Source organism: Neovison vison, chromosome 1 (genome assembly GCF_020171115.1).
Source record: "Neovison vison isolate M4711 chromosome 1, ASM_NN_V1, whole genome shotgun sequence".
NCBI lineage: Eukaryota > Metazoa > Chordata > Mammalia > Carnivora > Mustelidae > Neogale > Neogale vison.
The window spans coordinates 222,550,839-222,573,411 of NC_058091.1; the positions used below are offsets into that span (position 1 = coordinate 222,550,839).

At 36.7% G+C, this 22,573-nt stretch overlaps 1 protein-coding gene across 2 annotated transcripts; it reads right to left on the bottom strand.

Moving 5' to 3' along the window:
- Positions 1 to 859: 859 nt before the first annotated feature.
- Positions 860 to 22,040, bottom strand: PPWD1 (peptidylprolyl isomerase domain and WD repeat containing 1). Of its 2 annotated transcripts, XM_044268133.1 has the most exons (11): positions 21,836 to 22,040; positions 18,033 to 18,135; positions 16,784 to 16,884; positions 16,521 to 16,641; positions 14,232 to 14,679; positions 8,489 to 8,679; positions 7,443 to 7,632; positions 4,512 to 4,693; positions 3,792 to 3,873; positions 2,252 to 2,434; positions 860 to 1,163 (listed from the first exon to the last, which is right to left on the bottom strand). In XM_044268133.1, the coding sequence occupies exons 1-11, from the start codon at positions 22,029 to 22,031 to the stop codon at positions 1,020 to 1,022; spliced, it is 1,941 nt and encodes a 646-aa protein (XP_044124068.1). In that variant the 5' UTR covers positions 22,032 to 22,040; the 3' UTR covers positions 860 to 1,019. The 2 variants fall into 2 exon arrangements, with proteins under 2 accessions (XP_044124068.1, XP_044124079.1); XM_044268144.1 differs by lacking the exon at positions 21,836 to 22,040 and having other exon boundaries at positions 16,521 to 16,543; positions 16,859 to 16,884; positions 18,033 to 18,084.
- Positions 22,041 to 22,573: the final 533 nt, after the last annotated feature.

The window sequence follows — 22,573 nt, forward strand, 5'->3', positions numbered from 1 at the left end:
GAACTCATACTGTTTTACAGCTTGAATTACTAATAATTGCTCCATTATTAGCTACTAAAAGTTTCACTTAATATATAATTTTTTAAAAAAATTTTTATTTATTTCCTTGACCGAGATCACACGTAGGCAGAGAGGCAGTCAGAGAGAGAGAGGGGGAAGCAGGATCCCTGCTGAGCAGAGAGCCCGATGCGGGGCTCCATCCCAGGACCCTGGAATCATGACCTGAGCCGAAGGCAGAGACTTAACCCACTGAGCCACCCAGGCACCCCAATATATACTTTCTTGATAGTATATTTAGTAAGGTAAGAAAAGATACTATAACTTGAGGACAGAAAATATGAATTTAGTTATGTGAGGAAAATAATGTGACAATAGTAAAATGGACCTGTATGTAAAACTAAGGACTGAAGTATTAATTTATTCTTATTCTTATATTTAAATACTAGGTGTAATACTCATTTAAGTGTGATTTACCTGAAACTCAGAATAAGTTATTCCTAAATCTTTAATAAACTACAACTTCCTATTTATGTCTGAAATTTCACTTAACACTGCTTACTATTTTTAACAATGAAAGGCAAAACTATATGACATGGAACATAAACCTAAGAAAAGAAGGGAAGTGGTATATTACTATTAGATCCTGTTATCCTTTTTTAGTGGATCTAAAGAAACATGTGGGCAGATAATGTGGCTGTTTTAAAAAGCTAAGCAACCTATGCATATGATTCTCATTATTTAATCTGGTTTTGAGTCTCATGACAGATTACATGTAAGGGATGCTGTTTGCCCAAATTTGTTCACTTGAGTTTATTACCTCCTAGGATGAGAAATGCTGCAAGAAAAATCAAAGGCAAAGTTTTTAAAAAGGACCTTTAATGAAAAATATAAAAACATAATATTGGATCCTTGAAACATGATTTGTATGTTCAGCAAGTCCTAAGAGCTTTCTAATGTAAAATAACCCTGTTTGATATATGTGTGTTTTTATTTACACATACAATGAGACAAACCTTATTCTACTTGACAGTAATATTTATGATGCTGACATCCTCATAGGGCTTATCTGTTTTGGGATTGACTTTGACATTGGAGATCCTTTGTACAACTTCCATTCCTTTAGTCACTCGTCCAAACACTGTGTGCTTATTATCAAGCCAAGGCTGCATTGGAGGAGAAATGGAAAATCTTGGTAAACCCAGATTTCTTAAATCATATCCTCTGGGTGAGCAAATTAAAGAGAATTTAAGTTTATGCTTCATTTTTAAAATTTAATTAAAAGGATATGCAGTTAACTTCATTTAGCAGCTTTTAAGAGTGATTTCCATAATTATATGAAAAAATATAAAAGCACAGTATAATGTTTAATTAGATATCTGCATCTTTCAGACAGATCTAGAAGATGTTTGCTAAAGGTAAGTCTCTCTGCATAGCTCAAGAATTATGCCTAAGGCTTTAAAAAATTTCTCTGCAGGATTCCTACCTGTATAAGAAAGAGGCAGTTTGGAACTATTAGCACATGCTGCTCATTCATATTAGAGATATGGGAGCTCAAATGCTGGCTCTTGCTGCCTACTTGACCTCTGGCAAGTTAATCATGTCTGACTGTTCATTTCCTCATCTATTTTTAAAACTGGGCATAGTGATACTAGAAGTACTATGAATATTACATGAGACTTTGTGCCTGATAGTAATTACAAATATTGTTCCTTTGTTGCATGGTGCTTCATTCCAAAAAATAAAGTGTAATAATTTGTATAATTTTGTGTAACTGCATAGCAAGAAAGTGCAATATTCTTATATTCTTATATAATGAATATTCTTCAGTGAGTATAAAGAATATTCTTATATTCTTATATAATGCTGTATTTTGGCAAATCTACAGTGCTGTTGATTATGGGCTGTATTCTGATTTCAGAGATATAAAAATACAGAATAAAGCTCTTAAAATTCAGAATTCATATACTCTGATTTCTCCCATTCTGAAGATAAGGAAACAGCCCCAGAAGTAAAATTTGTTTTCTGTTGTACAACTAGTATTGGCAAGTTCACTTAAACTCAAGTGTCCTGAGTTTTACAAAGTAAAATCCAATTTGTTAGGTAATTTTTCTACTTTATTATTTAAATTGTTTTCATTGTTATATCCTGGCAGATATAAATAATGGTAGAGAATCCTGCAGCTCTCTTCCACTGAATTCATTCTTCGATCATAATCTATGACTCTGTGGCTTATAGACAATGCTGTTCTTACCGTTGGCACTACTGTTATGAAAAACTGGGATCCGTTAGTATTCGATCCAGCATTGGCCATGCTGAGTGTATATGGTCTGTCATGTCGTAATGTTGAATGAAATTCATCTTCAAATTCTCCTCCCCATATGCTTTCACCTCCCATACCAGTTCCTGTTGGATCTCCTGTCTGAATCATGAAGCCCTTAACAGGAAGCACACAAAAAACACATTACACTTCTCTTTTTCTATATGCACACTTTGGAATCTTATGTTTAAGGGTGTTGTATAGTCAGTAAAATCTTAACTTTTCTTAACTGTCTCTCTATAAACTGGTTTTATTAAAACCTCAGTAAGTTATACTTTACTTTAAAAGATGTATTTCCATTGCTTAAACACTACCTTATTGACTGGAAACAAAACTGCAAAGATCTCATTTATAGACATGTACTGTCTTTCCCAATAATCTAATTAAAACCAATTAATATTGTAAGAAAGTTTTAGATCTGTATAGTGTGCTGTTTTATAGAATTGCCCCTCTTTTCTCTCTTCCCTTTCCCTAAACACTCTGGATTGCCTGGTGAGTCATTTACTAATTCTTTCAGAACCCCCCAAATCTGATTATTCATCCCCCTTGTCATTTCTGACCTGCTAGTTACCAAGAACTGTATTACTGCCCCATCTATTTTATGGAACACCGCTCAACAAAATCCTGGGCCAAGTTCTTTCTCTTCTTCAGGTTTTAATTAGTGGTTCTCAAAGATTAAGTGGCATCATGTCTCTTTTATTACTTAAAATCTTATCTGCTAGATCTAGACCTTATCCAGTCACTAGGTACAAGTAACCTCAGCTTTGGGTTTTATCTAAGCATGACCTTTTACTCTGTATCTGACCCTGGCTTTAACTGCTGACAAAATACTGATGCAGTGTTTCTAAAAAGTACCAAGTTACTATTCCTGTGCTTGATTCCAAATCTGACATTCATGACCATCCTTTTTTTTTTTTTTTTGGCTTCTACAGTCCATTTTCCCTATTTTTTTAAAAAATTTTATTTATTTGACAGGAAGAGAGCAAGCAAGCGAGCGAGCACAAGCAGGGGGAGTGACAGGCAGAGGGAGAAGGAGAAGCAGATTCCTTGAGGAGCAGGAAGCCCTATGTGGGGCTCCAATCCCAGGACCCCGGGATCATGACCTGAGCCAAAGGCAGATGCTTAACTGACTAAGCCACCCAGGCCCCTTTTCCTATTCCTTTGTAACAAACTGATCATTGTGAGACAGGACGATTCCTTAGGTTTAAACCTATGGTTATGCAAAAACATACTGTTCCGGAAATCACTTAAATTTTCTGTCAACTTGGGGCACCTGGGTGGCTCAGTCAGGTAAGCATCTGACTCCCGGTTTCAGCTTGGGTCATGATCTCAGGCCTGTGGGATAAAGCCCCGAGTCGGGCTCTGCCTTCAGTGGGGAGTCTGCTTGAAGATTCTCTCCTTCTGCCCCGCTCACCACTGCTCGTGTTCTCTCTCAAATAAATAAATCTTCAAAAAAAATTTTTGTATACCTTACCTTAATTATACGGTGAAATGTATGTCCATTATAATAACCATTTCTGCTGTGAACACAGAAGTTTTCCACTGTCTTAGGGCACCTAAGTAAGACACATGTTAAAAATATGAAATCTATTCAGAGCATCTTAAGAGTTTTCTTTGCAGTTGTGCTTCTTAATGGTGTTTTCAGTATCTTCTGAAACTTTCAGAATCATTTTTTTTTCATAACCTCTTCTAACCTCAGGATAAACAAGAGTTGAAAGAGCATATAAGCCACAGTATATTCATATTGTTTAGTATATTATCTTTAGATCATGATTGCTTATTATATTTGAATTTGACAGTATTTAAATTTCAGAATCATTTAGCAGGTTAAAAAATACAACTACAGTACCTTAAGATACATATGTTCACTGAATTCGTATAGTGGGTTCAGTTCCTGGGAAAGGTAATTTTCTTTAAAAACCATATTGGGATATATAGCTAATATATTTGTATATCACTTACAGTTTACATTCAGCACTTTTGCAGCTATGTTTCATATTCCTAATAATAAACCTGTGAAGTATGTGTATAAACTTTTCCCATTTTCTAGAGGAACAATTATCAGAAAGCTAAAGGTTGATGCTCTATCAAACACTTCTTTAAAATTCCTCAAGTTGAAGTAATTTTAAGTTGCACAGTTTCTTCAAATAAACACATTTACATTGGTGTTTAAGACAACAGAAATAGTACATACTCAACAGGAAAAAGTTTGATGTGAATGTCTCCCATACTTGTGTGGATAATGGCACTATCTGAAACTCGTTTAGGTCCTTCAGCTTGAGTAGCTGCCATAACTTCTTCTTTCGAAGGTTTTTCATTAAAAACATCTCTGTCAGAATCTGCACTTTTTGTATCTTCTGGTTCTCGTTTGGTAAACTCAAAAGAAAATTAGAGTGAATGAATAAAATTTTCACATGGTTAAAATTTAACAAGAATATTTCATTTCTATTTATGGTATTTAGGAAAAAGAATTCACATCAGAACAAATCCTTATTTCAGGAATCACTTCCTATTACAGGATGTGTAATACAGTTAAATTATTTTTACACTTGTCTAATATGAAAATCCATTAATGAAGATGTATGATTTCAAATGGGATTTAATTTCTCTTTGGGTACACATTTAACAAGATGCAGTTTTATTTGAGGTAGCTCTCTGCTTCTGCCAGCTAATATGTCAAAACCTGTCATCTGTTGCTTACTTTCCACTATTTAGATTTCCTGGGTTTGAATTCCAGCTCCGCTACTGACTAGTTCCATGATTTGGGGGAAGTAAATTCATTTCTTCCATTTCCCCATTCATAAATGGGGATGATAATAACTACCTCAAAGTGGTACCTGCTGTGAAGATTAAATGAAGGGATATAACATGCTTAGGGAACAGTGCCTAATGTATAAGGTACTATATACATATTAGTAATTGTTATTACAGAAGCAGAACCTGGTGCTAGGTAGCCTGAGGATTCAAAGATGAATCAGAAATGCATTTTGACTTTCTTTCTCTATTGTCTGCAAAGCCCCATCTGTTCTATCTAAATCCTGAAGCTTGGAAGAAAGAATGTAAATTTTGAGTGAAGTTGTAGAAATTTCAGGGTACCTCAGGGTATTGGGAAAACTGAAAGAAACCTTTCAGTTGTTAAAACTTCGGACTTCTCTAAGTCTGTTTTGTTTGTTTGTTTGTTTTTTGTTTTTTAACTTGACTTTCATTAAGTAGAGACTTTTTCTCCCAAGAAAGCCCTACCTGATAACCAATTGAGTTCCAGGAAGTAAAGCCAGTGTCCCAGGCTCCATCTCGCCTAATGTCATTCCTGATCTATTTGTATAAAGTCCAAATTAACAAACAACCAAGGTAGAATGTTGTTGCCTTATAATGTTACTCTCCAGTTTTTAAAGGAAGGGCATGTCTGCTGTATGATATATCTACATCAATTTTTAAATAGTTGTCTTGATTTAGCTCATGTATTAAACTACTAGAGTTCAAATTCTGTAAAATTTTATTTCATGATACTGGATTTGAAAAAAAGGATAAATTTATACATATGTATACCATTTTGCTTTTACTCATGAATAAGTATGTCTAAAAATGAAAGAATTTTATATTAGCTGTATAAAGATGCACAGAGTGACTTTCTTTTTCTTCAGTGATTACAAGGAACATATATGATTTAATCAACATAAAAGTAAACTCTAGAGGAAGAAAAGGAAAATGTAACTTGTTAAAGTTTTTGATGAAGTGAATGGAACATTAGTACATGTTTTTAGTATATACCAAGGATTCCCTCTTACAATTAACTTTTACCTTCAAAACAGTTAAATTACAGCTAAAACAAGAAAAATTCTTTTCCTTCAATATGTATTAATTTTTTATCAAAGACCTTGACTATTATAAATAAAATTTTCATCTTAAAAGAATGTACCCATTTTAGGCTAAAAGTTTGGTTGCGATAAGCTGCTATTTCCCACATTTATCAAATGCTGGTAAACTGAATAGCATCACAGCTGCTTACAATATATCAGATGAAAGAATGAGTATACTATAATGAGCCAGACACTTTACTAAACCTTGTGAATAAAACATGAGGTCCTGTAAAGAAAACATAAGGTCCTGTATTTCAGAATTTTATATTAAGGAGGAGATGATAGGGTCAGAGACTTTAAAAAAAAGAAAAGAAAAGAAATTATTCCAAAAACTGTGACATAGTGCACAAGCAAGCATACCTAATCAGACCTGATGTCAAGAGAAGGCTTCCAAACTGAGACCTAGTGAGAGTAGGGACTGGGGACAGGTGTGTGACTGGCAGCAGGAAGAGCCTGCGCAAACACCTTGAGGTAAACAAGGACACTCAATTACTGCAAATGGGATCAAATTCAGTACAGTGTAGCAAATGAACTAAAAATGAAGAAAGACAGGTAGAAAAGCCATGTAATATAGATATTTGAGGAGCCATTAAAAGATTTTAGGCAGAAAAATAGCCAAATTTGGGACTTAGGAAGTCTCTGACTTCAGTGGGGAAAACAGAAGGGTAGGGCAGAGGTCTCTGTATTTTAGATTTTTTCTGGTTGGCTTAACCATTAGGACACTGCTACTCTTAGATAGCTTGGTAGTTTGATTCTGAGCCCAGTGTTAGTTAACACGCAAAGTACCTGTAGTACTGTAGAAAAAAATAATTCCTCAGGAATATTCACTTTTAAGGTAGCACCATTACAAGGGATTTAAAAGGCAATAAATAGAAATGTGCTTAGAGAAGGAAGTGTGCAAGTTCAAGGGAGATAAATTATGTTTCAGAATAAAAGATGAAAAGCAATCTTTTGCAGAATTTTAAAACCCCATAGCAAAGCTATTTTGGATGCAATTATTACCATAACCGCTTATTTCCTAACCTCTAAGACAACACAAACAGTTGCAGAAGCCAGGTTGAAAAATTTTCAAAACAGGAAGGAAAACAGTACAAAATCAAGTCCTAGTTAAAAATTCTACAATATTAATGTTTTAAGATAGTATTCTGGTTGTTTAGAAAGTCTGCTATTATTGCCAACATTCTCTTCAGTTGAAAGTACAAGACAAGAAAATAAAACTCCAACCAAATTGGAAGAACTAAGGTCTTTTTCCTTGTACTTCCGCATACCATATAAAATCTGTTCTTTTTGAAAGATGTACAAACTATTGTCGGGTCAGCTTGAATATTCTGAAGAACAGGGTTTTCAGAAGCTTTCATTTCTATAGTAGTTGCAGCACGATGTTTTTTGGCTATTCCCTGGAACAAAGCCAACTGCATCACTCTAATATTTTCTTGCTTGCCTAAGATGCGCACACACCTAGAAAATACATTTTATACAATAAAATTATCAGAATGAAGTCCAATTACAAAAGCTTTATAGTTAAAAGGTAGGAATCAACTATCCTTTATCCTTTACCTTTGTATAAAATAACTAGTAAATGTTTAAAGAAATGTTTCTCTATCCCCCTCCCCCAAAAAGAATGATTTTAAATTGGTAGGTGGCTGGAATCTCCAGGTTAAAAAAAATACATTCAGTCATATAATTTTAACTTATCCCTGTCGCTATTATTTTAATCGTTCTGTAAACCTTCAAAGATTCTATACTGCCAAGAACTACAATATAAATTTGTTTACAAGTGAAAATGTACAGCACTAGATTTTTTTCTCTTTAAAATATACTTTAAGTTCTTCGCATTTATATTCAGTGATAGTATCTTACTGTGGCTATTTTGTACTAAAACCAAATGGACTGTTTGCACAAAAGGCTTATGGTGGTTTCATGCATTTTAACTTCTGATTTTATGTCTAGCAGGATGTAATGCTGAATTCTGTGGTTAAAATATTTGGCAACATTAAACATGAACCAGGCTAATTTAAATCAATAAGCAAAAGAGAGACTGAAACTTGGTAAAACACACACACACACACACCAACTTGAAACTATGCATATCTTTTTTCCACTTCTTTTACAAACATGAGTGGAAACTTTTTACATAAGATTATAAACAACCAAAAGACCACAGAAAAATCCAGTCAAAACATTTGGTTAAGTTTAGACATTTGGGACCATTCCACTTGTCCTGGAATAAACAAAACTCCCATTGTTTCCCTAGAGGAGAAAATGGTCCCCCCAAAATGAATGCACTTTTAAAACACGTCATATTAAAACTTACCGGTTTGTTTCTACATTTATAACTTTAATGCCTAGCATTGTCCCATACAGCACGAAGTGTCCAGTCTCGTCAAAAACTATGTTAATTAATCTTACTGCATCCACTTTCTCCAACTCACGTTCTACAGCCATTCGTCGGCCAAATTCCATGTCGGGTAACTGTTGCCTCATCTGCTGGAGTTCAGTAAACATCTAAGAAGCAAACCATTTATTAACAAAAAAGCTACATGATAAAGGGAATGAGGTTTTTTTTTTTAATACTTTGTTTATTTACTTGACAGAGAGAGAGAGATCACAAGTAGGCAGAGAGGCAGGGAGGAAGCAGCTCCCTGTTGAGCAGAGAGCCCAATGCGGGGTTCGATCCCAGGACCCTGAGAGCATGACCTGAGCTGAAGGCAGAGGCCTTACCCCACTGAGCCACCCAGGCGCCCCGGGAATGAAAATTCAAATAGAAGCACAGAACACATTAAGAGCTACTGAAAGATTATATACTTATGCGTCATCTTCAGGAGGATTCTAAATACTATAAGCAGAAAATAAGTAAGTTCAATCATAAAAAATAGAATTTATGCTAACTGGTTCTTCTTAAAAGTTTATGTAACTACTGTTTTCTCTATTGAAACTCTATCTACTGCCTTTTTCAAGCCGCAGACTAGTACTTTCCAATAGAAATATAATGGAAACCACATATATAATTTTACATTTTCAAGTAGCTACTTAAAAAAAAAACAGGTGAAATTAGTCTTAATAATGTTTTATTCAGGGATGCATGGGTGGCTCAGTTGATTAAGCGTCTGCCTTCAGCTTAGGTTATGATCCTGGGTTCCTGGGATTGAGTCCTGCATCAGGCTCCCTGCTGAGTAGGGATCCTGCTTCTTCCTCTGCCTGCTGCCTCCCCTGCTTGTGCTTTCTCTCTCTCTGAGACAAATAAAATCTTCAGAAAAAATGTTTTATTGAACCCAATATATCCAAAATATAATCATTTAAGCTTTAGGCAATATTAAAAAATTGAGATGGGGCACCTGGCTGGCTCAGGTGGTAGAGGATGTGACTCTTGATCTCAGGGTTGTAAGTTCAAGGCCCATGATGGGTGTAGAGATTACTTAAAAATAAAATCTTTTTCTTTTTTTTTAAGATTTTATTTATTTATTTGACAGAGATCACAAGTAGGCAGAGAGGCAGGCAGAGAGAGAAGAAGGGAAGCAGGCTCCCTGCTGAGCAGAGAGCCCGATGCAGGACTCAATCCCAGGACCCTGAGATCCTGACCCAAGCCGAAGGCAGCGGCTTAACCCACTGAGCCACCCATGCGCCCTTAAAAATAAAATCTTAAAAAACATTTTTTGAGATATATTACATTCTATGTTTCTTATATTAGGTTTTTGAAATCCTGTATTTTATACTTTCAGCCCATCTCAATTTGGACTAGCTTCCTATCAAGTGCTCAACAGCCACATGTGGCTAGTTGGCCACATGTGGACAACGCAACTAGACTGTAAGGTCCCTATACAGGGATCATGGGCCTGACATGATATAACAGGCACTCAGTTTTTGTTGAATGAATGAACTCTTTTTTTTTTTTTTAAAGATATTATTTATTTATTTATTTGACAGAGAGAGGAGAGAGAGAGATCACAAGCAGGCAGAGAGGCAGGCAGAGAAAGGAGAGGGGGAAGTAGGCTCCCCGCCAAGTAGAAAGCCTGATGCAGGGCTCGATTCCAGGATGCCGGGATCGTGACCTGAGCTGAAGGCAGAGGCTTTAACCCACTAAGCCACCCAGGCACTCCTGAATGAATGAACTCTTATTATTTCACTAATTTATAACGATTTCATGACATTTTAGAAAATGTTTCAAGTGGGGCACCTGGGTGGCTCAGTGGGTTAAAGCCTCTGCCTTCAGCTCAGATCATGATCCCAGGGTCCTGGGATCAAGTCCCACACTGGGCTCTCGGCTCAGCGGGAAGCCTCCTTCCTCCTCTCTCTCTGCCTGTTTCTCTGCCTACTTGTGATCTCCGTCTCTCAAATAAATAAAATCTTTAAAGAAAATGTTTCAAGTTATTTTTACAGAAAGTACAACACAGATTATCATTAAGTAAATGTGATTTTGTGTGGATGAATATTTTTGAGTGCTCTCTAGTTTTGTTATTTGGTTTTCTTTAGATATTTAAAATAATTTCAGATAGGGTCACATCATAATTACTATGTATTATTATACTATAAGTTTCCCCCAAAATATGATCTTTCATACACTTTTCCAGATATTTAGGGCATCAAGCAGCAGAATTCAAAAGTAGGTCTCCACTGGAGATGGAAAGAAACCAATCTTTTTTTTTTCAGGCTTGCATTCACTAGAAATCCTGTTTTTCTAGATACGGAGAGAACAACGTAAGTAACTCCAAAAGACAAAAGGAGGTATGTGTATGAGGGAACAACAAGAAACAAAGTTCTTACAGGACAGATAAAAAGCCTGGTCATTAGAGTTTCTTGTGTCCAGTCTCTGAGACTGATAATTGTTTGTTTGTATGCTAGAAATAGCCTACATGTCAGAGTAAATTTTTGTAGTGAGGGACTCTTGATTATTTTGTTACAGAGAAGATTCATTTTCTTTCCTTTTTTTTTTTTTTTAAGGATTTTATTTATTTAGTTATTTATTTGACAGCAAGAGCGAGAGAGATCACAGAGGGAGAAACAAACTCGCCGCTGAGCAGGGAGCCCAATGTAGGGCTCAATCCCAGGACTCCAAGATCATGACTTGAGCCAAAGGCAGACACATAACTGAGCCCCCAGGCACCCCAAGAAGTTCATTTTCACTGGCCCTCTGCCAGTGAAAATGAAGTATTTCATAAATACTTCTGCTAGTGAAATATTTCATAAATGTTAATCCAACCTGATAAGTACATCGGTATCTTTTTACATATTCTAGTCTTAATACCAGGGCCTCTATGATACAGAACTATATAGCCATAGGCCGCATATGCATATCTCTTTAACTGTGAGATTCCACACATTCACTACTCACTAGCATTCTAACTAATTTACTTGGCATTTGTTTTTGTTTTGTTTTGGTAACTTCTCTTATTCTGAATCTCAATCTGATCATAAGCTTTACTACTGATTTTCTCTTATCATCTCAGCACTCTGACTTCAAGAAATGTTGAAACAAGGATGAACAGAGTGGACTGAACAGCTCAAGAGTATTCGTGTTAAGAGATATACATCCAGAGACTGTGTTTTAATTTTTTAAAATTTTATTTAGTTTTTTAAAGACTGTGTTTTAAATGTTTTAATATTTAGTTACTATCTAACATTAAAGAAGAAAACATTACAAAGGACATTTTCTCCTTTTCTTAAAAGTATAGGGGAGAGCTATTCTCTTCCACCAAGAAAATGAGTCATGGGGATGATTTGACTGCAAATACATCTTCACATTTGTCTGGATTCATACTACTTTAGGCAGATAATCTACCCAACTTACTGCTACTTGCCAACAAATAAGAGTGTCACTGATAAAAATAATAGAATTTAAGATCTTAATGCAGGGAATCTAATATAAATTGGTCACTACCAAGACTGTAAAATTGACAAGGTCATACAATAAACATTACTGCTACAAAGGTTCAACCCACAGATTCTTAGAGGATCCAACATACCATTAGCAATGATGAAATCCAAATTTCCACAAAAAAACAGTTAACTTTGCATGGACAGAAACTCTTATTTTACAATTACATGCTTTAACAAATTCTTTTTTTGTTTTTTGTTTTGTTTTAACAAATTCTTGTTAGCAGTTATGTATCAGGTATTGTTCTCAGTGCTGGAGATACAAACAGGAACCAAAATAGATAAGGGACCATAGATTCATAGAGTTTAATTTATGAGGGGTTGATACATATTAATCAAAAATAAGACCATGCCAAATGCTCTACAGGAAAATTAAATAGTGACACTGAGTCACTGAGTCCCTACGGATAGGTAGGTGACTCAATTGGTTAACCAGCTCTTGGTTTTGGCTCAGGTTGTAAACTCATGGGTGTTAAGATCAAGCCCCAAGTCAGGCTCTACACTGATCAAGGGCTGAGTCTGCTTGAAGATTCTCTCCCTCTGATCCCCACTCCAGCTTGCAGGTATGCTTACCCTCTCTTGTGCTCTCTCTAAAGTAAATGAGTAAACCTTAAAAAAAACCCAACTGTCTTGGATTATATGAACAGTGAATTCCCATAGGAAGTGACCCTTTAAATAAGATTTGAAGTGTAAATTCAACAGGTAATGGAAAGAATGGGGGAGGGGTGACCCCAGGCAGCAGCAAGAGCATATGCAAAGGCCCTATAGTGGGAGACATGTTCAAGAAATGAAAGAAAGCCTAAATGGCTAGAGTAAGAGGCAGGGAGAAAGGTGATTTACAGTAGGGTAGAGTAGTAGGCAAAGGCCACAACAAGGCAGGCCATGAATTTGGTCTTGATTCTAAGAACAGGAAGTCACTAAAAGGTTCAAAAAATGACATGATCAGATGTGCATTTAAAGAAAAACAAAAACAAAAACAAAAACAAAACAAAACAACAAGAAAAAACCTGCTCCAGGGGCACCTGGGTGGCTCAGTGGATTAAAGCCTCTGCCTTCGGCTTGGGTCATGATCCCAGAGTCCTGGGATCGAGCCCTGCGTCTGGCTCTCTGCTCGGCGGGGATCCTGCTTCCCGCCCCCCACCCCCTGCCTGCCTCTCTGCCTACTTGTGATCTGTCTGTCAAATAAATAAATAAACTCTTTAGGGGCGCCTGGGTGGCTCAGTGGGTTAAGCCGCTGCCTTCGGCTCAGGTCGTGATCTCAGGGTCCTGGGATCGAGTCCCACAACGGGCTCTCTGCTCAGCAGGGAACCTGCTTCCTCCTCTCTCTCTCTGCCTGCCTCTCTGCCTACTTGTGATCTTTCTCTGTCAAATGAATAAATAAAATCTTTTAAAAAATAAATAAATAAATAAATAAATAAACTCTTTAAAAAAATAAATAAAAATTTAAAATTTAAAATTAAAAAAAAAAAAATTGCTCTGGGTACAGCGTGTGTAACAGATTAGGAGGAAGCCAGGACACAGGCAGTAGGCCATGAGATCGTCTATGCAAAAGATCATGAGCTTTAGTACTGAGAGTTGTGCTGAAAGAAACTGATAAATTTAAAGCATATTTAGAAAGTAAAACTGACAGGACTCATAATGAATTAAAAAGAGGGGTAAGGAAAAAGAGTTAAGGATGATTCAGGTTTCTTTGGTTTGTGCAAGCAAATGGATATTGGTGCCATTTATGAAGATCAGCAAAACAAAGCAAAACAAAAAAACCAAAACCAAACCAAAACAAAACAAAGGATAGCACCAGCTCTTTTCACAACAGAAAGCTGGAAAAATCAATTTGGGAGCAGTCATACAAACAGGCAGGAATGAACAGAGTTAAGAAAAGGGTAAGAAAAAAGTCTAGAATGAGTTTTGAGGAGTTTAAGAGGATGAACTTACAAACAAAGCTAAACTAGAAACAGCCACATAAATGTAAGAATAACTGGCTCAAAAGATACCACATCATAAAACTAGGGAAGAGAGTTCTGAAGAACAATGAAAGAGAGCAGACAGCTGAACAATATCTTCAATGTGCTAAGAGAAAATAACCATCCACGTAAATATCTACACCCACAAAAAATATCTTTTAAGAAACAGCACAAAATAAAGACATTCAGAAAAGGAAACAGTCATTAAATTTATATTGTACTTACACTTAGTGATTCATCAAAGACTCTCATGAGTTTTCCAGTTAAAAATCTGAAAATTCTAACTTTTCTATCAGAACCAATAGTAGCTATTTTCTTCCCATCAGGTGAAAAACATATGCTGGTTGGATAAGCCTTGCACTTGGCAAATTCATATAAATCTGTGTCAGTTTTATATTCCCAGTTCACATTTTTGGGGAACTTATACTCATGAGGAGGCCCAGTCCAGTATTCAATCATTCCAGATTTATCAGAAGACACTATTGCTTTGTAAACTGCATTCAGCCGTATCTGAGTAAGAGGTGATGTATGGAGTTTGTCAAAGATATGAAGTGGCTGGTTATCTCCTCGACCATCATAGATAAAAATTTTTCCTGTGCTCTTCTCAGAAGCAGCAACTGAAGAGATGGCATCCCCTGGGCAATAGATCCACTCACACTGTCCAGGAAAATAGCTAAAATATTTAAGAATTGAGGGAAAAAAGAGATCAATACAAATAAGCATCTTTTTCCACCCTCACCACCAGAAAAGTGCCCTGGACAATGATTTGATTAATTTTGGATTCCTTGCTCAAAGCAGCAGAGAGATAGAAAATGGGAAGGAACTAAGAGAGTTCCTAATTTTTCTCTTTCTGACCTCAGACCACAGGATTTATCAGACCACAAAAAGAACTGCAGATAGTAGATCATTTACTTCTTTTGGGCAGATAAGAAAACCTAATCAGACCCCAAACTCAAAATATTTCAAGGCATTGCCTTTGGGATTTCTGTCCACATCTCAGTCTATGTGAAACTTACTTTTAAATAGGTTAGCATGTAACAGTATACTTGATAAATCCATCCTTGAAATGTTTAAAATAACAACATTTTAGTTATGACTATGATCAAAAGAAAAACATTTTGATATTGCATTCTCATTATTGATCTTAAAACTATAAAGTTGATCTTAAAACTTGATCTTAAAACTATAAAGTTTGAACATGCTACCTGATGAACAAAGGGTAAAAGAACTGGGACAAATTTAATTAATTCACTGAACTTACACACTCAAATGAGTGTTGTCTCCTATGCAGTCAAGTTTGAGAAGTTATACAGTTATTCCAATGTTGGTGCTGATGATCAAAACTTTCTTGGAACTTCTCAGAACTTTTTTAGAATTTTTACCGAAACTTATTAAAAAAAAATACTCTTTTAATATCCTCAAAGACGGCAAAGTTTCAACATTTATCAATAAATTTAATTTTTTAAAAACCGCTAGTGTGGGTAAACAAAGCAAGGGAATAGGACAGATAACCAAAAGATATTTCTATTTCTAGTCAAAAATAAGTTCTGACCATAAGTAATGAGACTGATTTCCTTTAGTGGCTCATAAACTGGTTTTGAAGGAAATTCCAAAAGAAATCCTATTATGTAATGAACTGTTGTTCTCCTTCCCCCACCATTCATATGTTGCAGTTACCCAAGGTGATCCTATTTGGAGATAATTAGGAGGTAATTAAGGTTGAATGAGGTCATAAATGTGGGGCCCTAATCCCAAAGGCCTGTGGCCTGAGTAGGGAAAGATCAAGATACCATTCCTCCCTACATCCTGTCCCCAAAGAGAGTCCTCACCACAAATTAAACCCTGCTGGAACCTTGATCTTGCACTTTCCAGCCTCCAGAACTCTGAGAAAATAAAATTCTACTATTTAATCCACTTAGCCTATGGTCTTTTCTAATGGTAGTGTGAGCTAAGACAAGTCCCAAACTTTTTGACAATACTATGACTTTAAAGCTGACATTCATTAAGATATATTTAAATTCAGTATAGTATCTGAAGAAAGACATGCTTCAAGTATTCATCTAATTCCTGTACAGTCCAACCACATAGGCTGGGTATCAATATACTTCAAAGTTTAAAATCACCAACAAATCACTTCAAGTTCAAAATGTACACAAGCCTTATAAGACACAATACAGATGATTGAAATAAACACAGCAAAGAAGTTAATTCTAAGCACCAGTATTTTCGACATGATGGATCCTGTTCCTCCATTAAGTAATGTCAAATGGATATAATGAATCCTTGCTATGATGCTGATTAAAAACTTCTACTGTGATTAATGAGAAAACCACAGCAGAAGCTTCCAAAGAGATCATAACAAGGATTCATACTGAATTTTCCTAAGCAAAATTCAAAGGCACATTTTTTAATGGGATGGCAATATAATGTTTAGAAATATCTACCAAATGGTAACATTCAGTTTAAAACTTATTTCACTAAGTTAAAAAATATATACTTTAAAAAAAGACTCACCCAAGCTTCAGCATATTGATCATGTCAAAGTTCACTACATCAAACACCTTCATTGCTTTATCATCACCCACAGAACAGAACAATGCTCCCTCAGAGCTAACTGCAATACTCTCAATAACTCCTATTTAAATAAATCAAATTAAAAACTAGTAAATACCAATGAAACAAATATACATGATTCAAAGAAAAAATTTTTAAAAGAAACTTTAACCAATACAATTTAAGAGAGCTACATAAACACAAACACAAAGTGAAATTCTTACCCAGATGACTACGAAAATGTTTAACAAATTCAATTCCCTCTTCTATTTTTTTCCAGAACTTAACATGTCCATCATGACTGGCAGTAATAATAAAGTCTGTCCTGCATATATAAAATTATAAAAGTTAATTTGTAGAACAGATCTATGAATTACTTAGTACCCCCAAAGAAATCATTCATGAGAGTTTCTGACTTTCAAAGTAGGTTTTTTAAAAAAATATCTTCCTTTATGAAGACTACTATATGACATATATAAAAAAGAAATCTTCCTTTATGAAGGCCATTATTGCAAACTTTGTAGTTCTTTTCTGGATTTTTTAATAGTTGCTGTGGTACTAATTTTAATCCCAAGAACTAGGATCAGAATTGAGCTAGCACTTAACATTAAAAAAAAGAAATTTCACCAGCAATCACTAGACCCTATAACCCATTAATGTTAAGATCACCCTATAGGCAGTGTTTTCAGAAGGAAAATTACGTTAGTTTTCAGAAACTTATAAATCATTAAATCTCAATATATTCCTTCTCTCTACAGCAAAGTTCAACATACATTTGTTTTGTATCCTATCCAAGGTGTTTGGTTAAGTATCAAAAAGATTTTATACAGAATAGTCTCCCTTGTATGATATATAAAAATGAAAGCCATTTATTGAAACCTAGACTATGCCAGGTACTTTACACATCTTACCTTGAACACCCTTCTTGTATGATATAGGAAAGAGAATGTAGGCCTTTATTTAACTCCAACTATTACAAACTGTGACATTAAACAGAAATCCATAGTATCCTAGAGTTACTTCTACAAATCCTCCTCAAAACTGAAGCATTTTTATAAAACACATTTTAAAAAAAAAATATTTTATTTGGAGAGCCTGGGTGGCTCAGTGGGTTAAGCTTCTCTGCCTTTGGCTTAGGTCATGATCCCAGGATCCTGGGATTGAGCCCTGTGTTGGGCTCTCTGCTTAGCAGGGAGCCTGCTTCTGATCTCTGTCTGTCAAATAAATAAATAAAATCTATTAAAAAATAAATTTAAAAAATTTCATTTATTTGACAGATCACAAGTTGGCAGAGAGGCAGGCAGAGGGGGTGGGGAAAGCAGACTCCCCACCAAGCAGAAAGCCCGATGTGGGGCTCAATCTCAGGACCCTGAGATCATGACCTGAGCCGAAGGCAGAAGCATAACCCACTGAGCCACCCAGGTGCCCCTAAGACATTTTTTAGAAAGATATAAAATGATGTGATAGACTTACTTGGTGCAAACCACATGGGTGATAACATCTCTGTGCATGTAACTGCGTTCATACATAGATGCACTGGGGAGATTTTCAAGATAGACTCTTTCAAACTCTAGAACTGAAGGAAAAAAAAGTAAAGAAAAATGTATTTTTAACTGGAACTATATACTATTTTGTATTTAAGATTTTCTTAATTCTATTTTGCATTTTCTTCTAGAGTTTCTTAAAATTCTCTTAATTCACATGTAATGAAAAAAAATTTAGTGTCTGTTACATCACTTATAACTTCTATTGTTTTATAGTAGTGAATAGCACCATTATTTAGTCAGTCATGACAGGTTCTAAGGTAGTATAAAAAGGCTTAATTGTCCCCAGAACTTAAGAACCGAGTAATTATGACTTATTATGAAGGTTCCATTAAGAAACAAAAACCTTTAAAAGTTTCACCAAATTATCACAACCATCTTTTTAGCCATGTAGAATCAATTATTAGTTTTAACTTAAATAAGTAACAAGAGGACCGTGGCCACTGATGTCTGTTTATCTTTAAAGGCACTAATCCTCTCTGAAGTCACTGATACTGGCATTAGAGCAAGTTAACATGAAAAAATTCGAAATAGATTTTTAGAGCTGAAAAAAACTCTGGAGTTCTCAACTTTTCAGGGACAAAACATTTGTTTAAAGTGTTAATCCGAGGAAATACTGATTTCATTACAGGAGCTATGAACAATTTTACTAGCAAAAATTGACATATCTAGGAAAATAATCCAATGATGGCCAAAAAGAACTATAAAAATTGCTATATTAAATATGAGATGTTTTGTAGTTTTTCATTAACCAATGCATAGCAGACTCAAACTGGTGCCCAACGAACTCCTTTTTCCTTCACTTTTAATAACAGAATGCCCATTTTTACATGGGCATGTTGATATCCAGCTGTTATTAAAGGGGCATTTCTCAACTTCTCCAGAGTTAGGTGTGACCATGACCATGTGTCAATGAGAAATGTTGTGCGACAATGAGGAAGTCTCTTTCAAAAAGTGTTCCCTTGTTCCCTTCCTCAGTCCTACAACTTGGAGCTGGAATAACAGCACTGTAATTCTAATAAACACTCAGGATAAAGATGAGGGCCATATCTTAGTGATGTTAGGGCAGAAAGCTGCAAAGAGTGTCCGTCTGGAGCCTCTATACCAATCTTAGACTGTTTACTTTGGGACTCCTTTTACACATGAAAGAAGTAGACTTCTGTCTTTTTTTTTTATATATATATAAGAAGATTTTATTTATTTATTTATTTGTCAGAGCAAGAGAGAGTGCAAGTGTGCACAAGCACAAGTAGGCAGAGTGGCAGGCAGAGGGGGAGAGAAGCAGGCTCCCTGCCGAGCAAGGAGCCTGATGCAGGACTTGATTCCAGGACCCTGGGGTCATGACCTGAGTCAAAGGCAGTGGCTTAGCCGACTACGCCAAAGTGTCCCAGACCTCTGTCTTTTTTAATGTTATTGACTTTTTGGGTCTTTATGTAATAGGCAGGTAATATAATCCTATCTGATACCATTCCTTTTGCTGCTAGTTAGTTTACTTGTTGAGCAGATATTTACTGAACAGAAAATAGGTTAAGGCTCATGGACATGAAGAACACATAACTCTTGTCTTTGAGAAACCATCAGTTTAATTAAAAGTAGTACCATATAATAATTTATAATGTCTTTCTGAAAATGAGTACAAAAATCCAGGGTCAAAAGAACATGTTCTATTTCTAGAAATATATTATCAAATTCCTGTCTTTTTATTTTTTTAAAGATTTTATTTATTTTTTTGACAGAGAGAGATCCCAAGTAGGCAGAGAGGCAGGCAGAGAGAGAGAGAGAGAGAGAGAGAGAGGGGAGGAAGCTGGCTTCCTGCCAAGCAGAGAGCCTGATGCGGGACTCGATCCCAGGACCTTGAGATCATGACCTGAGCCGAAGGCAGAGCTTAACAGACTAAGCCACCCAAGTGTCAAGGCAGAGGCTTAACCCGCTTATCAACACTTTGATATTTTTTTATTTTTCCATTAGAAAGGACATACAAAAATATTCTAATGCAACAGTAAGAGCATTAACTTTGTCATATTCATTCATTCAATAAATACTAAGTGAACACTTAACTATGTGCAAAGCACTGTAGCAAGCACTGAAGCAAAGTAGGAATGGACTTTGCTTTTAGAAGGGTATAGTCTTTTTTTTTTTTTTTAAAGATTTTATTTATTTATTTGACAGACAGAGATCACAAGTAGGCAGAGAGGCAGGCAGAGAGAGAGAGGAAGAAGCAGGCTCCCTGCTGAGCAGAGAGCCCAATGCGGGACTCAATTCCAGGACCCTGAGATCATGACCTGAGTCGAAGGCAGTGGCTTAACCCACTGAGCCACCCAGGCGCCCTAGAAGGGTATAGTCTTAGCAGTGGAAAAGAACATTAATCAATCACATGAATAAATATACAATTGTAAAATGTAGCAAGTGCAATGAGGAAGAAATTGCTATGGAAACATTTAACAGAAAGACCTAACTGTAAAAAAGATTATGTACTTTAAAGGTGTCAGTGGACAGTGTTTTAAAAAGTGCCTTCTTCAAAACATGGATACATAAATTTGAAGTCTACCTGTAAATTCAGATGTTAAATATTACTTCAGATTTATGATTGATGCTCTTCAGAAACCTGGCCCAAACTGGAGAAGTCACAGGCTTTAGAGAGGTGATGGTTGAAGACAAATGCTACAGTTGAGCAAGTTAGAAGTGAAAAAGGGTGAGGGAAATTATTCCAGGTATACACCATAACATCCTGGTAGGCATTCAAATAAGAAAAAAGGGCATGCCCCATTCTCAAGTATCTTAGGATCTTAATATGTCTCGAGTACAGAGTAAGGAAGACAGAGTTAGGATAGAGAAGCAGTGGAAATGTTTTGGTGAGGTAAGGAGAGATAATGTCATGAACAGCCTTGTAGGCCATTTGGGGAGTTTGGACTTTGTTTAGAAAATAATGAGGAATCACTTAAGAGTGTGAAGCAGAGAGAGAGAATGATAAAGTGATTTGAACTTTCAGAAAAATCGTATTTTAATGATCTTACACGTTAAGAAAGACATTTTATAGAACTTTTAAAATAAGAAAATTTAACCTCTGTCCCCACCCTTTTTATTTGATAAAACCTGTTCACTATTCCACGAAAGTAGGAAAATCCTTCAGGCCCTGGTATCTCCTGCGTGTGGTTTGAAAACCACACCCCGCTGGTTTTAGATGAAAAATTTGTGATCCAGGAAACTTATGTAACTTTCCTACGTCAAAAAAGTAATTACTGGAAGAGTCAGAATTATAATCATCTTTACTTACTCTTTAGGATTCTAAATAGGCACCGCCCCCTCACCCCCTCCCCGCGCGCCGCAACGAACAGCATTCCTGAACTAAAAGCCTTCAAGAAAACCTGACTCTCACATCTGCTAGACGGAGACAGAAATTCCAACCTCATATACCTGCTGTAGGGATTAAACGAGAGGCGCCTAGCGCATAGGAAATAGTGGCATAAATTAGCTTTAGCATCTATTAGAACACATTACTGTAACACATCCATGATTAACACGGTTTGGTATTACCAAAAGGACGCTGTACTCAACCCAGGTCACTATTTCGGGAGAACGTGCAAGTATAGAATGACCAGCAATCAGAAGATCCTCTGTTCAGAGGGCACAAAACCCCGCAATCACACACCATCTCTTTTGGGGGTCTGGTTCGAAATCTCCCAGTCGGGGGATGCAGATTTCAACTCGCCCTGGGCTTATCTCTGTAGCTACCTTTCCTCTTCTTGGCCAATGTTGCCTCTACAGGTAAAGGCCCAACCCAGCGCTCTTCATTTTCCTCTTCATTCTCTTGGGCCACCGCCACTACCACTGTCAGCTCTCTTTCGCTGAGTTCTGTTTTTTCCTGTTCCTCCGGGTCCCGGCGCCTTCTCCTTCTCAGCTGCGAATCGCTACCACCTTCCGACGCCATGTTGCCCGAATTGTCAGAAACGGCGCGACACTCGCAGCTCTGCTACCAATCTTAAAAGCGGCGCAGTTTGTCCGTCAGCGGCCAAGCGAGTTTCCGGATTGGCTGGCGTGGGTAGAAGCAGACCAATTAGCAAGCAGCGCGCGCAAACTTCCTAGGCTAGGAAGCCTTGTCTACACCAGACTGAGGTGACCTGAAGTCCGTGGCCCTGCGGTGGTAAGACATAGGCAGAACGCCTTAACGGTTGAAAAACACTTGACGCTGGGCCTGGCGGTCCCAGGACGTGAAACTGCAGCCCCGACGGTGGGACCCTTACCTCACGGGAATTGTTTACGGGACATCCTGCCAGTCGTTGTGACCGGCTCTTCTCCCTCTCTAGAAACGCTCCGGATTAGGGGAGAATGCCCGAGGGGCAGGGAATTAAGGAAACTGGTTAATTTGCGGGCCTCCCTTCAAGCCCTCCGAACTGACTTCTTGCCGGGGGGGGCGGAGGGCGGGGAGGGCGGATTGGCGGGGGTGGAGAGAATTATATACTGTATTATTCC